A 15,524-nucleotide genomic window follows, 5' to 3' on the forward strand; every position below is an offset into this window, starting at 1 on the left:
TCTTTGAGTTTGTTTATATAGTGGATTACATTGGTGGATTTCCATACATTAAACCATCCCTGCATCCCTGGGATGAAGCCTACTTGGTCATGATGGATGATCATTTTGATGTGTTCTTAGGTTCAGTTTATGAGAATTTTATTGAGTATTTTTGCATCGATATTCATAAGGGAAATTGGTCTGAAGTTTTCTTTCTTTGTTGGGTCTTTATGTGGTTTAGGTATCAGAATAACTGTGGCTTCATAGAATGAATTGGGTAGAGTACCTTGTGTTTCTATTTTGTGTAATAGCTTGAGGAGAATTGAAATAAGGTCTTCTTTGAAGGTCTGATAGAACTCTGCACTAAACCCATCTGATCCTGGGCTTTTTTTGGTGGCACTGGGCAGGGGTCATCTTAGGCATGGTCTGCCACCCAGGCCAGCAAGGTGCCAGACTGGTGGTCATCTCAGGTTCACAACTCCTTCAGCCAACCTTCATGGCCCCATGTTAAGGTCATCTATCATGGGTTCACTCCCACCAGGGCCCTGGGGTCCAGAGTGGGGTTCTTCAAGTCGTCAGCTTGCTTCCCATGCTAGGAACCCCCTGGTCCTGAGCAGTACCAGACTGGCAGTCACCAGACTGATGGTTGTCTCAAGCTTGCTTTTTTTCAGAGAATGTTAAGCTACTGATCATTCCGCTGTTCAGAGCACTGAGCCCTTCTCCTCTCTGCCACATGTTAACACACATGTGACAGACACAGCAGCCACACCTGCCATCTCTAGGGGCAGATAAATGTTACTTCTTGAGCTTACTTTCTTTATTCAAAAATTATAGATTTAGTAAACAGTATATTTTATATGTATTTCTTATATGTATTGAGATATATGTGAAGGTAAATAAAAAGATAGAAACAGAGTAAGGTTTATAATTAATTTATCTACCTTTAAGACTACTAAAAGCAATCAGCTCAGATGATGGAATAAGAAATGTTCAATTTCTCTCTATCATATCCAAAATAATGATTGCTTTTCATAAATGTGTTATATGAGCCAGGTTTGGTAGCATATGCCTTTAACTCCAGCAGCCAGGAGGGAGGGGTTTGAATTTGAGGCCAGTCTGGACTAAGTTCCAGGACAGCCAGGGCTCCATAGAGAGAGGCTGCCTTAAAAACCAAGAAACAAAATCTATAATGTTCCTAGAAAATAAATCAGAAATGGTCTTGGCGCATCAGAAGTTAAGAACCATAGAGTGACATGACCAGATTGAATATGAAACAGACATGCAGAAATGGCTTCTGAGAAAGCAAGAACAACATTCACTTCCTCCATGGAGCATATCCATGAGATTGCAGAGTGTGATAATACTAATATTATTCTCAGTAAAAGCAGGGGGAAAGGGGGGAGACAGCTATACTACCAGCAAACTACATATCCATGCCCCCTTTCAATCCATCAAAGGAGGTCCTAAGCAACAAAACCAAAGTGAGGGAAAACGTTCAAGAATAGGAATGAGTGGACATTAAACTGTCGGTGAAAGCAAATGATCAGAATGGATGGCCAAACCATGCCAACCAGGAAGAAAGTGTAAGATGGGTTCTACTACAACACAACCACTCATAGAGCTATACATTTTCTTCAGTACCAGCAGCAACCAATCCAAATGAGTCATTTTTCTACAATGTACTTATCTATAAAAACAATGTAAACACACATTTGAACCCCTTGTCCGTTTCTTCCCTGTTTCACCAAACTTGCCCCAGCCTCCCCCAACCCCCAGCCCCACATGATGGACATGGAGCGTTTTATTCCCATGCATGTCTTTTATGTTACCACAGATGTATACATCATTGCAATTGTTTCAAAATAAGAATTAAGGTGTATGCTTATCATTTTTTGAATTGAATCATCATATGATTTAAGTTATATGCAGGGAATAAATGTGTGTGTGTCGCTCTGCAATTTGCCTTTTGCTTTTACTATTGTTACACTGATCTGAAAGTGAGATGTTAAATACATGGACGGAGTTCTTTCTCATTATCTGCACTCAGTTGACTAAATACTCTGAGTAGGAACAAAAAACACGGTGCACGCCTAAGGCACCTGGGAAAATGGGAAATAATGTCAATGGTCCTCAGCAAGAAATCAGGTAAATAAATTATGGTCCATCTAATATAGAGATTATTTTACAGTCGTCAAAAAGAATTTAGTCAACCTAGATGTAGTGACACAGAAAGATTCCCAAGATAAAGGGAAATGCAAACAATGTGATTATCTTTATGCTGCAAGATAAAACTGTACTTTAAAATCTTCAGGGCTGCTGGGCAGTGGTGTGCACGCCTTTAATCCCAGCACTTGGGAGGCAGAGGCAGGTGGATTTCTGAGTTTGAGGCCAGCCTGGTCTATAGAGTGAGTTCCAGGATAGCCAGGACTATACAGAGAAACCCTGTCTCGGAAAAAAAAAAAAAATCTTCAGGTCTAACAGTGAGGAGAAAACAGGAACCCGAAGAACATAATGTTGGTGATATTCATCATCATGTCAGTGATATTCACTTTATTTTTTTCAAAAACAATTTTTATTAGATATTTTCTTCGTTTACATTTCAAATGCTATCCCAAAAGTCCCCTATACCCTCCCCCCACCCTGTTCCCCTACCCACCCACTCCTGCTTCCTGGCCCTGGCATTCCCCTGTACTGGGGCATATGATCTTCACAAGACCAAGGGGCCTCTCTTCCCAATGATGGCCGATTAGGCCACCTTCTGCTACATATGCAGCTAGAGACACGAGCTCTGGGGGTGCTGGTTAGTTCATATTGTTGTTCCTCCTATAGAGTTGCAGACCCCTTCAGCTACTTCGGTAATTTCTCTAGCTCCTCTCTTGGGGGTCCTGTGTTCCATCCAATAGATGACTGTGAGCATCTACTTCTGTATTTGCCAGGCATTGGCATAGCCTCACAAGAGACAGCTAGTGATATTCACTTTAAACTCATATGTATGTCAATGTGGTTTTAGAAAAGCTGATAAACACAGGAACCCTTCCATTTTTTTTTGTTTTGGGGGTTTTTTTCGGGGGGGGACAGGGTTTCTTTGTATAGCCCTGGCTGTCCTGGAACTCACTCTGTAGACCAGGCTGGCCTCGAACTCAGAAATCCACCTGCCTCTGCGTCTCAAGTGCTGAGATTAAAGGCATGTGCCACCACACCCAGCACAGGAACCCTTCCTAAGTGGGTGGATGGTTTGAGGAGACAAAGAGAGCTACCATTAATGCCAACTGTCAGATTTTGTTAAAATGAGAAGATACTCTTATATCCTTAACAGACAAATTGATTATGCATACATGAATTCTAGACAAAAGGGAAAAATTGATCGAGAAGAATGCACAAAGGACCAATTCCTGAAGCACACAATGTGACAATGCTGGTGTTTCTGTGTGGACTGAAGTCAATACACAGGTGAACTATAAGACTAGAGTTTGTGATTGGGCAATGAAAAAGGAAGGCGGGGCTGAGAGTTTCAGAGAGAGAGGACAGGGGACAGACAGAGAGACAGAGAAGATGGAGGAAGACGAAGAATCAGATCCAAGTGGCTTGAAATAGCCACAGGTAGTTATTAATATCATAGAAGAATAATAGAGTATTGTAGGGCAATCTGTCCAACCTAGGTGGGCAGCTTGTATCAATATCAGTTGGCTCTACATTCATTGTATGGGCATTCTGTGGGTTGAAAATTTGCTGTGATAAATCTGACTTTACAAGCCCCTAGAGTTTTGATTTTACTGAGTTACAGGGATTTGTGACAGCTAGCCGCAGGGGTCAGATGGATGGATGGGAAGACATGAGCAGTTCGGAGGCAGGTAAACCACGTGGAAACAGGGAAGATGGCAGCTTGCAGCTCCCAATGGGGGAGGGGAAACTGGGTTACTAGAGCATAACCGGCAATAGCATGGATTGATTTTTTTTTTAATTATTATACATAACATTTCCCCTTAACAATTTTCTCACTTTGGATACAAGAGAACAAGGCAGGCCCCGGGGGCAAGCATACTTACTGACAGCTTTCAAGGTTTTTGTTCGGAAGTCGCAGCCTCGGAAGTTTAAACGCAGCACATTTAGACGCCACTTTTGTAAAGTGGTTACCACACATCTATCTGCAATGTTTTTAACTGTGGAAAAATCAATCTAAAGGGGATAAATAAAAAGCATTAAGAAATAAAAAAAAAGCTATTTTGTATAAAATTTTTAAACATTTTAAAGCATCAAATACTAGAAGCTCTTCTTAGATTCATTTCCAAATGAGAAAAGAAACTGATAATGTCAGAGTACACCGATGTGCAAATCCCACAAGATAAGGACTATACTTGCAAACACGCTTCCAGAACTATTAGATTAGGCCAGTACACTAGGGTAAAAACTATAAACGCTTTTTTCTAGTTAGGGATCAAACACCGCATGCATGCTAGACAAGCACCCCATCACTGAACTCCTCACTCGGCGTACACACAGCCCCCAGGCCTTGGTGAGCTAAGACATACAGAGCAGAAAAACAAGGAAATCTCACATATCAAAAACCTGAGAGAGCTCTCAAAGTTTCTAAGAGCAAGTACTCTTTAATCTCACATATGTTTTGCGATTATCAGGCAAGAATTTACAGGCATGGGCATGTATATAAAAACAAGGAGCAGGATTTTAGCAGCAAGAGGAGACAACCTAATGTCTTCCAATAAAACTGATTAAGTAAATGGGGAGACATACAGTATAACACTGGACAGGAGTTGAACTCGAGGCAAAAGAACATAATACAGAGAAAGAATATGCAAACCAACCTCACCCAGCTACACTGGGCTCTCTCTCAGTCCAGAGACAACATTCCTTATCTAGGAATTCCATGACAAACTGACTTCCTGACATTACTTGATGCCATTCTTCTGATGAGAGTGGCTTCTCAGAACTCAAGATTTCATTCTCAAAGAGACTGGCGAGCAGAGGGCCTGTGCCACAGATTAGAAGGAAGGTGAGTGGCAGGTGATGGGTCTCCTTATAGTAATTAAGAGCACACACTGTGGATGGGCAGACTACGGCTTGAATTCTAACCCAGGCACTTGCTAATGTGGGCTACTCCTTAGCTAATTTGTTTTTCTCACTTGTAAATGGGCAAACCAGCAATGTCTATCTAGGCAGGAAAAGCCTGGGACAGGGCAGGCTGAGCTTAAATCATAAGACATGCGTGCACACAAGACACTCGTACACACAGCCTGGCATTTTCTGACATGAACTTCTAGGCTGCTGTTTTTATTGTATCCTTGTCCCCTAAGACTATTTCTATACTCTTTTTATAAGCTGGAAACAACTGTACTTCTCATTCCAAAGAGACTCTGAGAAGTCTTGGGGCCAACAGTAAAAATGAAGCCTACGTTGTCCCTTGGAGACTTCATATGTCTGTGAATGATGCTGTAATCTCAACAACTGGGATCACTTATGCTGTCAGCCAAGGTTCAGGAACTGTAATTTTTCTTATTTTCCCTGTTTTCTAAAGTTAGTTCATAGCTGACTTTATCCCTTTCCCTCACTGATAATGACTGCAAGACTGATGATACCACAGACTGGAGCTGACCTGCGGCCAGGTGGCCAGGCACTAGGTACAAAATCTGTTCCTCTTTTTCATAGAAACTAAGAGGAGAGGGAAAGGTGCCAGCAACTCCAGATGAAGGTCAGCTCCGTGCACATCCATTCATCCCCGTCAGGACACCATCCACTCCTGACTGTCCTGTTGTACTGTTCTCACGCAGAGCCCTATGCTGAGGTGCTAACAAAGTAGACACGCCTGTCTTGGCTTTGAGTTTAAGAAATCAATTCTAAAACTTGAGCCTACAACTGATCACCTGGAAGGATTGTGAAGACAGACTGTTGATCGCTACTCCTGAGTTCAGGAAACAGAGCATGAGTGGGGAGGAGGGGGGGTGGCTACAAGTTCGGATCTCCCACAGGATCTCTGGTAATGCTGATGCTATTGATCTCGGGATCACACTCAGGGAATAAGATGGTTTAAAGTAACAAGTTTCTTAATTTCCCTGTGAGTTTTCAAGTGTGGCACAATTATAAGGAGGCAGTGAGAAAGTGAAATAAGAAATCAAGTGTTCAAACCGTGGGTGCTTCAAACAAAAGCTTAAACTTACAGCTAAAAATATTGTCAGTATCTGTTTATTAATTTTCCCATTTATCTATCAGCCCTGACTACTCAAAATCCATATAAACACTCTCTCTCATGGGTTCTACATGCCACCAGCCATGTTCACCAAGGAAACTCCTTCTCTGTTTCAGAACTGACCTTACTGTTATGAGCTATAAGATGGTAATTACAAATCCTACACTCTAACTGTACCCTCCCCCCCACCCCCGGTCAGGGTTAGAAAGATGGCTCAGTGGTTAAGTGCACTGGCTGCTCTTCCAGAGAAGCCTGGCTCAGTTCCTAGCAGTCATGAGATGACTTACAATCCTCTGAAACTCGAAGACTATAATGCCTCTTCTGGCATGGCAGGTACCAGGCATGCAGGTGGTACACAGATGGAGACAAAATACCCATACACATGAAATAATTATAAAAAATAATAATAAAGAATTTTTTTCTTTTTCTTTTTCCTTTTCCTTTTCTTTTCGAGGGGTAGGAAGGGTTAAGACAGTGTCTCACTATGTAGCCCTGGCTGTCCTGGAACTTACTAAGTAGACCAGGCTGGCCTCGAACTCAGAGCTTTGCCTGCATCACTCTTGAGTGCTGGGATTATTGCTCAAATGCTTCCTTTTCAAAAGTTTTCTTTCTCATAGTAAGAACTCAACATAGAACCTGTCTTCGTCAGCAGGAATAAGTTGACAAATAATGAAGCAAGGGTGAGGTATAACTTACCCAACAAAATGGGTCTTTGCTTCAGTCTAAAAATAATATCCAACTCACATATTCCACCATTTAAAATTTAAAATTCAGATACATCTCTTAAGATAATGTTACTCTATATTTCTGCCTCTTCCTCCAGGTTTGTGTTGAGCAAAACCAAACAGCCAACAAACCAAAAACACAAACAAAAAGCAATTTCTGCTGATGGCCGCAGAGAAGGGTGGAGGCGCAGGAAGGAAGCCCCTCACTACAGGGCTTTGCCCATGAGAAGATCACAGTGACCGCACGGCTACTCACAGAGCTCCACAAGGACCCTCTCTGAATCATCGCCATCCAGGAGCGGTTGACTCGACTGCACGCCATCATGTCTTTAAAGGTGAGGTACAAGAAAATCTAAACACAGAGAAGAAAAACATCATTTTGACTGAAACCTGAATTTTGGTGTAGTTCTTCCATTGTGTGTGTGTGTGTTAATAACAGCAATACCTTCTGTATATTAGATAAGGCTAGAGTTACATTTCAAGGGAGGAAGTTTTGGTTTGGTTTGGTTTGGTTTTTTGAGACAGGGTTTCTCTGTATAGACCTGGCTGTCCTGGAACTCACTCTGTAGACCAGGTTGGCCTCGAACTCAGAAATCCGCCTGTCTCTGCCTCCCAAGTGCTAGGATTAAAGGTGTGTACCACCACTGCTCAGCTTCCTCAGACTCTTATAAACATGAATCTGGGAATTTTTTAATTTTTTAATTTCATAAACTATATTCTTACAATGAATTAAACAAAGTACTATGTGGAACTCTATAATGTAGTCTCTGTTCACAGTTCTTTACAATATTTTATTACTATTGAGCTGCAAACTCTGTATAAAGGGTTTTATATAAACCTCTTGAAAATATGACTATGTGATAGTTCAAACTGATAGCTACAGAAAGATAGCAAAAAGATGAGCATACTTGTTTTCTGAATGAAGGAAGTACTCTGGAAGAAAGGTAGTAATTTTTCTCTAATTAGCAGCTAAAACACGGAACTCATTTAATAATTGCTGAGATGAACTGCATTTTCCTAAAGTTATGATATTCTTAGGGAAGCTCAATAAACCCATCTGCTTTCCATCTCTGGATAAGTAGTAGATTAGAAAAAAATACTCTTGATACCAAACATCAATAAATACTAAGACAACTTGAATTTTTTTTAAGTAAAGGAAGTTTATAAATACAGACTGACAGGTAGTCCTGGTGCAAGTATCTGGAAGGCAACAGGGATGGTTCATGACCCAGGAGCTCAGTACGCCTATGCAGACACAGGAGAGGGTCAGCACGCTTACCCAACAGAGGCACACACTGCACATTATAGTGCCGTTGCAATAAAAATAAAATTAAACCCTCCCCCGAAGAATTGGTAAGCAAAGACCAGCTGCCATGCCTGCTTTAACTGTTTACGGAATCCACCTGAAATTTATGATCTTTGCAGCTGGATTTGATATATTAGCGTGAAACATGGTTCCAAATTGAAAATAATCCTGCGACATTGGTCAGAAATAAATCATTTTCTCTAAGGAGACACAAACTGCAGCCAAGCATTACAAAACTGCCACAGATTAAGCCCAAATAAAACTAAAGGCTAACCAACATGAGGGAGAAAATCCAGGAAGAGTAAACAGAAATGAAAACATCACTATCAGACTGTGGTTATAAAACTTTTAAGTTTTAAGTTTAAGGTAATCAATACAGAGAGAGGGAGCGTGCACTCTGTGGCTAAGAACCCTTGTTGCTCTTCCAGAAGACCTCCCAGCACCCACATCAGGCAACTCACAATCTTAACTCCAGCTCATGGAAGACTCCCATACCCTCTTTAAGTGCAAGCACGGACACACACACACACACACACACACACACACACCTTTAAAAATAAAATTCAGATGAATTACAAACAGTTATTGAAATTAAAAATTCAATGGGTGAGTTGAAGCAGTAGAAAATAAACTGGAATATGTATCTGAGAAAATAGAAAAATAAAGCACAAAGAGATTAGAAAATAAAAAAAAAGACAAATGAGACTAAGACACATTACATAGCATGAAAACATATAACATACATCTTTACAGAATTCCAAGGGAAATAGATCCTAAGTAAAATCCAAAAATAACCGCAGATTAAAATGTTCGAGAAAAAAAAAAAAATCTGGCAGCCTAGTGAAATTGCAAACAGTCAAAAATAACAACAACAACAACATTGTAATGTAACCAGAGATAAAATGCTTACAAAGGAATGATGCTTGTGTGGTAGCTGAATTCTTTCCCTGCTAGTGTGATAAATTACCCTGGCAAAAGCAGCTTAAAGAAGAAATAGAGCTCATAGTATCAGGGTACACTCCACCATGGCAGGGAAGACAGCTGCTGATCAATGTGACATACACAGGAAGCCATAGAAAGCAAATGCACGCGCTCAGTCAGCATTCTCCTTTTTATACAGCCCAGGACTCACTCACAGGGAAGGGCACCTCCCACCTTTTAGGTCTTCCCCAGATCTACCAACCTAATTAACATAGCCCCTCACAGGTACTTCAGCAGCTAAACCATCCCTTGCTAGTGTGCCTTGAGGTGAGCCCAGATCTGACATGTAACACCAATCATCACAGAGTGCAACAAAAAGGGCGATCAGTCTCAGGTGCTACGTAGCACAACTGTAAATCACAACCCAAGAAAGGCCGGTGAGTACACAATCTAAAACAACGTTTCAGTTTGCCCTCACTTAGAACCTCCACAAAGAAAATTTCCGAAGAATACTGAAATCCCAAAAGGGGTGAGGGTGGGGGATACAAATAGCTCATGATGGGCAAAGAATCTAACCAGTACATAGCTAACCACGCCAACCTTGTAAAACAGCAGTGTGACTAAAGCATTAGATGAGAGACTGCTCAGCAGTTAAGAATGCTTTGCTGAGCTTGAGGACCCAATTTGGGTGGCTTACAACGGTAACCTCCACTCCAGGGGATCCACTGCCCTCTGCTGGCCTCTTCAGCACCTGCACGCTCTCTCTCAAACTTTAAAGAGACTAAACACGAGATGATAATAACCTAAGAGTGGAGAGAGCAATCACGACTAAAATATTGTAAATTCGGTTTTCGCTCGGGAAGAAAACTATACCTATTCATTCACATTGGTATTGCCCAAAAAGTATGCATGTTGTGCTGGCTTCGGTTTAAACAATACAAAGAAGTATAGCCCTGGAGGGAGGAGGACCCGAAAACTCAGGAAGCACTCCATACTTCTCAAATCGCCTTCTGAATATTTACATTTACACTCATAGACAAATGCTACTTGCGGTGGGTGTTTTTGTGCACTGTGTATTCAAATGCTAATAATTTCTGTACCCAGAGACCTGGATGCAGCCGGGATTCCCCTATACTGGGACATAGAACCTTTACAGGACCTAGGGTCTCTCCTCCCATTGATGGCTGACTGGGCCATCCTCTGCTACATATACAGCTAGAACCACAAGTTCCACCATGTGTTTTCATTGATTGGTGGTTTAGTTCTAAGAAGCTCTGGGGGTACTGGTTAGTTCATATTGACCCTTCAGCTCCTTGGCTACTTTCTCTAGCTCCTTCATTGTCTATTGTCCTTATTAAGAAGCATTTCTCGACTCGGTTTTTTGTAAAACATTGTTCTTCATCGTCTTCTGATTGGTAAATAAAGAGCTGATCAGCCTATAGCTGACAGGAGAGAAGGCGGGACTTCGGAGCCCTAAGACAGGCTGAGGTTCTTGGAGGAGACCAAGGAGTCTACCGGGAGAAGGAGGCGGTGCCAAAGGAGATGAAGACTGCATGTAACCCCTCATGGCTGGGGAAGTAGGCCTGGGCAACGTAGTCGGGTTAGAATAGATCAGAATCTGCCCAGCTGTAGTGCTTGAAGCCTTTTAATAAATATCAAGGTCTCCATGTCATTATTCAGGAACAAGGGCAGGTATAGAAAAGCCGGAACTTTTACAGCTGCTCTTGGCCTTAATGAGAGAATGCTCTTTCTAGTGAACACTGGTGAGCGCAGAGATTTCAGAATGCCGAGAATAAGTGATGGCAGAGGGCCTATCCCTAATCAGTGTATTTATACCATGGTCTCAGAGGATGCACGGAAGAGAGGCAGGAAGAATGCAAAAGCTGCAAGATACGGAAGGGCGATGAATAGCTAACTGCATCTGGCAGGACACGAACTCTCAGCAGCTGCAGATGTCCGTGCTGGGTCTGCACAGAAAACGGGCCTGTCAACACCTCGGCATGGGCGGAACAGCTCAGGCGCCTGCAGTCACTGCTGCACTGTGTGAGAGGGGGAGAGGGGGTGTCATGGTCTTCAGTTGTGTGTCCACTAGTGGCCTCACCTGTGGATGGTTCCAACCTAGTGCTCACGCGGATGTCTCTGGGTAAACTGAGCGAGTCACAAAACAAAGACAAAAGTCATGAATCTGGGGAAAGCAAGTGGTATTGATCTCGAGGGCAGGGTTAGTAGGGACGGAAGGGAGACAGGAGAATGTGAAAGCAGGGGAGAGAGTAGTAGAACACATTACATATATGTAAGAAATTTCAAAGAACACAATTATGTTTTTTTAAAGAAGCATGTATTTTAAAAACGGGTAATCATTGAAATGGCAGGAAAATATTGTAAATTTTCTAAACATGAATGTAGGAAAGTGTTAAAACTCACTTTTTAAAAAGGCAGGAAGAAAAAAGTCTATAAAATATGACTACCTATAAAATGAAATAGGAACCCAAGTACATCAATAGTCACATGTGGCTTTTTCCTTTTTTCTGAATAGAGTCTTATGTAGCCCAGGCTAGCCATTCCTGATCTTCCTATCTCAGTCTCCCCAATGCAGGGATTATAGGCACGCTGATATCACTTCACCCAGGAAAAGGCAATCAGTTATTGAAAATTCACCAGTTAGAAGACAAAAATCACAGCTTAACAACGCCTTTTGCTCTGATATTTTCCTTGAGTATAAACATCTCATTTTTATTCATTTGGCTATTATAATTTAGGTAAATTTTAAAATCTTATGAAGACTTACTTTAATAAAAGCGATTATCCAGACACTTTACTAGAGATGTCCAATGGTGGGTGAGCGCCCAGCACCATGGCCGCAGAGCCACCAGGAGAACCTGACTGACCCGTGGTGATAACACCTCAGTACCTGGTAGACGGGAGCGGGACAATCAATCTCTCCACATCTCTCGGCTCTCCTGGAAAGGCGCTGGCTGGCATGATATGGGAAGCTCACGGTGAGAGGTGAGACAGGGCTGGAGAGACGGCTCAGCGGTTAAGAGCATGGACTGTTCTCCCAGAGGTCCTGAGTTCAATTCCCAGCAACCACATGGTGGCTCACAACCATCTGTAATGGAATCTGATGCCCTCTTCTCATGTGTCTGAAGACAGCTACAGCATACTCATGTATATTAAATAAATAATTCTTTTTTTTTTAAGATTTATTTATTTATTATATATAAGTTGCTGGGATTTGAACTCAGAACCTGTGGAATAGCAGTCAATGCTCTTAACCGCTGAGCCATCTCTCCAGCCCCAAATAAATAATTTAAAAAAAAAAAAAAGAGGTAAGACAGTTAACCCTTGAAGAGTATTTTACTGTTGACAAACCCCCGGGATCAGATCTGTACCTGGGTAACTGATCTGGTCCAAAAGGACAACGAACTGGATTAGCTGGCATTTTATCTGCCATCACATCACTTGAAGAGACAGGGGGTTGTGAGTTTCGGGACCTCTAGTATTTATTGAGACACCCTTCTCTCAATAATAAGTGAATAAATAAATAAATAAACCTCTTTTCTCCCACAAAAGTCACACGGCTTCCCTGTAGGAAGATCCTGGGTAACTTATGTCTCTGGGTCACAAAAGTTAGAGTCCCTAGAGCTCACCCAGCCCTTGGAAAGGAATATTGCAAGAAACCCCGATTCTCTCTTTTCTTTACAGGGATCCTGACATTTCAGGAGAGGTGTCCTGATAATCCAGGCTAACTGTCCCACCTCTAGACCCTTAGTCACATCTGAAAAAAAGGATTGTGCCATGTAAGGTGGCACATTCAAAGGTTCTCAAGATTAGGACGGAGACACACTTGGGAGGTTCTGTATTGTCCTGTGGAATAGCAAACACTAATTCAAGAAAGCAGGGAAAAGGCCATCAGGAGACTTTAATTCCATGTGCTATGCTTGCTGGGCTACGCCAGGGGGTGAGCACACTGCTGTTCATTAGATTTCCCTGCATGTCTGAAGGAGCTTACAGTCTCACTTTTGAATAAAATTCATAGGAATAATTTCAACTAAGAAGGTGAAAGGGTAGCCCTCACACCCGCCCAATGTGAGGAAACACCGCTGACAGGAACTGGAGATGGCAGAGAACAACAGGAACTGGAGATGGCAGAGAACAACAGGAACTGGAGATGGCAGAGAACAACAGNACAGGAACTGGAGATGGCAGAGAACAACAGGAACTGGAGATGGCAGAGAACAACAGGAACTGGAGATGGCAGAGAACAACAGTCTGTGCCTGTGAATTGGAAGGCACAGTAACCCTAAGAGGAACTAAACCAGGTTTGTACAACTGCCGGTGATGTAAACACTAAATGCACACAATTGAGACCTTACAAGACAATCCTACCAAAGACACTATGAACAGTAAAAATGCCAAGGTGTCAGTTCTACCTAAAGTCCACAGACTCCATCAAATCTGTCAAATTTCCAAAGGCTCCTTGTATAAAAATGGAAGCCAGTCTTCAAATTTGCAAATCTCAAAACAGCTGGAGAGGTCACATTTCCTGACTTCACACTTAACTACAAAGCTGCAAAACTCAAACACTAAGTCCCAGATCAGGCATACAGCACATGAGATGGAGAATCCAGAAACAGACACATTCATCCACAGCTAGACCAAACCACCCTACCGAGGAAGACCAGTTTCTCACTGTGCTGGACACTGAAATAGAAAAAAAAATGGATATGGGACACTCTTCTATACCTACTTCCATATTAATAATAATAATAATAATAATAATAATAATAAATTAAAAAACTTACCCCAAATGGATCAAAGACCTAAACAGAAGAAGTAAAGCTATACAATTCTTAGGAGAAAACATAAAAGCAAGTCCTGTGATGTCCAAAGCGAAAGCAACACAGGAAAAGATAAATCAGACTTCATCAGAATGTAAAACTTTCATGCATCTAAATACGGAAAAGAAGGTAAAACCTTCACATTTTGTTTATGTATTGCCACTGTGTCGCTGGGAAGGCTGTGTGTGTGTGTGTATGTGTGTGTGTGTGTGTGTGTGTGTGTGTGGTCTTGCACATATAGGCACATTTAGAGGCAATAGATTGGTATTAGGATGTCTTCCTTGACTACTTCCCCACATTTATTTACTTACTTGCTTACGACAGAGTCTTTCAATGAACTTCGAAGTCTCCTTTTTGTCTAGACTGCCTGCGACTCGTCCCCAGGGTCTGCCCATCTTTGCCCCCAGCACTGGGCTTGCAAATGCACACACTACACACTTAGCTTGCTGGGTTGGTGCTGAGGATCTAAATTCCAGTCTTCACGCATGCGCACCAAGCTCTTTACCCACTGGGATTCCTCTCAAGTCTTATTACTATCTGATTTTTATTAGCAAACTTGAAAAGTTTATTTTACCCACATTTTAGGATTAAATCATCCTCAACTATAAGTTCTAATAGGATATTAATTATAGCAACAATAACAACAAAACACACATCTAAATGGAGCCTATGCATCATTTGGATGTTCAATTCTTGCATGAATGGATTTGGGTTTTCACATAACTGCTGTACTAGGTTGTTTACCTAGTAAAGAGGACAACTGTATAATACCTTTCCCAGTGTGTGTGCATTGACACTTGTCCCAGTGTCCAGTGCATTACTCACTCATTAGCTCATGTAACATTCACCTATTAGGTGACTATTTCACAATGTCACACCTCGTGAATTCCATATAGAGTTGCCCAGAGATATCTGAAAAGAAGGGGGAGGGGTCCACATTGGAATATGGAATAAGCTATTTCAGACTTTACTACTCATTACCACAAACCTCTACTTTTTCCTAAGGAATGGGGCCATCATTACATAATGTATAAAGAATTTTCAAATGTTCATATGCAATAACCCTTGGAAATGCTAGAAATTAATTCCACATGCAACCCTGGCTGCTGCCAACATAGCTCCTGGGAAGAATGTCAGGGTGAGGAACTTAGTTCCATAGATAATCAGCAGTTGGGTTATTCCATGTAAGCCAGAAAAGTGACAAGATGTGGCACAGAGAAAAAGAGGGGTTTTAAGAAAAGTATACACCACTTAAAGACTATGAGATCGGAGGCTATCAATTCTGTTAACGACTCAGTGCCTGCTCTGTGCCTGGGGACTGTGGGTCTCAGGAGACAGTAGAGCATCTAGACATCCATTAAGAACGGAGTGAGAAAGGGGACTGAAAGGGCACATCTCAGGAGAAATGGTGGGGAGTATAGAGAAAACAAAAGATGAGAGGGGAAACTCCAGAGTAAGAGGCGAAAGACAGCAAAAAAGAGGTTATAGGTACAAGGATGCCAGCACCTGGAAACAGAGGGGGTCGGGGTGCCATTGATCCAAGTTAAAGTTAC

At 41.9% G+C, this 15,524-nt stretch overlaps 1 protein-coding gene and 1 pseudogene across 2 annotated transcripts in view; both read right to left on the minus strand.

The window, feature by feature from the left end:
• Fbxl13 (F-box and leucine rich repeat protein 13) overlaps positions 1 to 15,524 on the minus strand; it is a 173,101-nt gene that overhangs the window by 103,227 nt on the left and 54,350 nt on the right. For both annotated transcript variants that reach the window (XM_021190074.1, XM_021190073.1), the window contains exons 8-9: positions 7,160 to 7,255; positions 4,026 to 4,155 (exon numbers count right to left, since the gene is read on the minus strand). In XM_021190074.1, the coding sequence (XP_021045733.1) occupies positions 4,026 to 4,155; positions 7,160 to 7,255 (226 nt within the window). The remainder of the gene's footprint in view (positions 1 to 4,025; positions 4,156 to 7,159; positions 7,256 to 15,524) is intronic.
• On the minus strand, positions 653 to 768 carry LOC115063526 (annotated as a pseudogene).

The sequence above is a fragment of the Mus pahari genome, chromosome 2, assembly GCF_900095145.1.
Source record: "Mus pahari chromosome 2, PAHARI_EIJ_v1.1, whole genome shotgun sequence".
In the NCBI taxonomy this organism is placed as follows: Eukaryota; Metazoa; Chordata; class Mammalia; order Rodentia; family Muridae; genus Mus; species Mus pahari.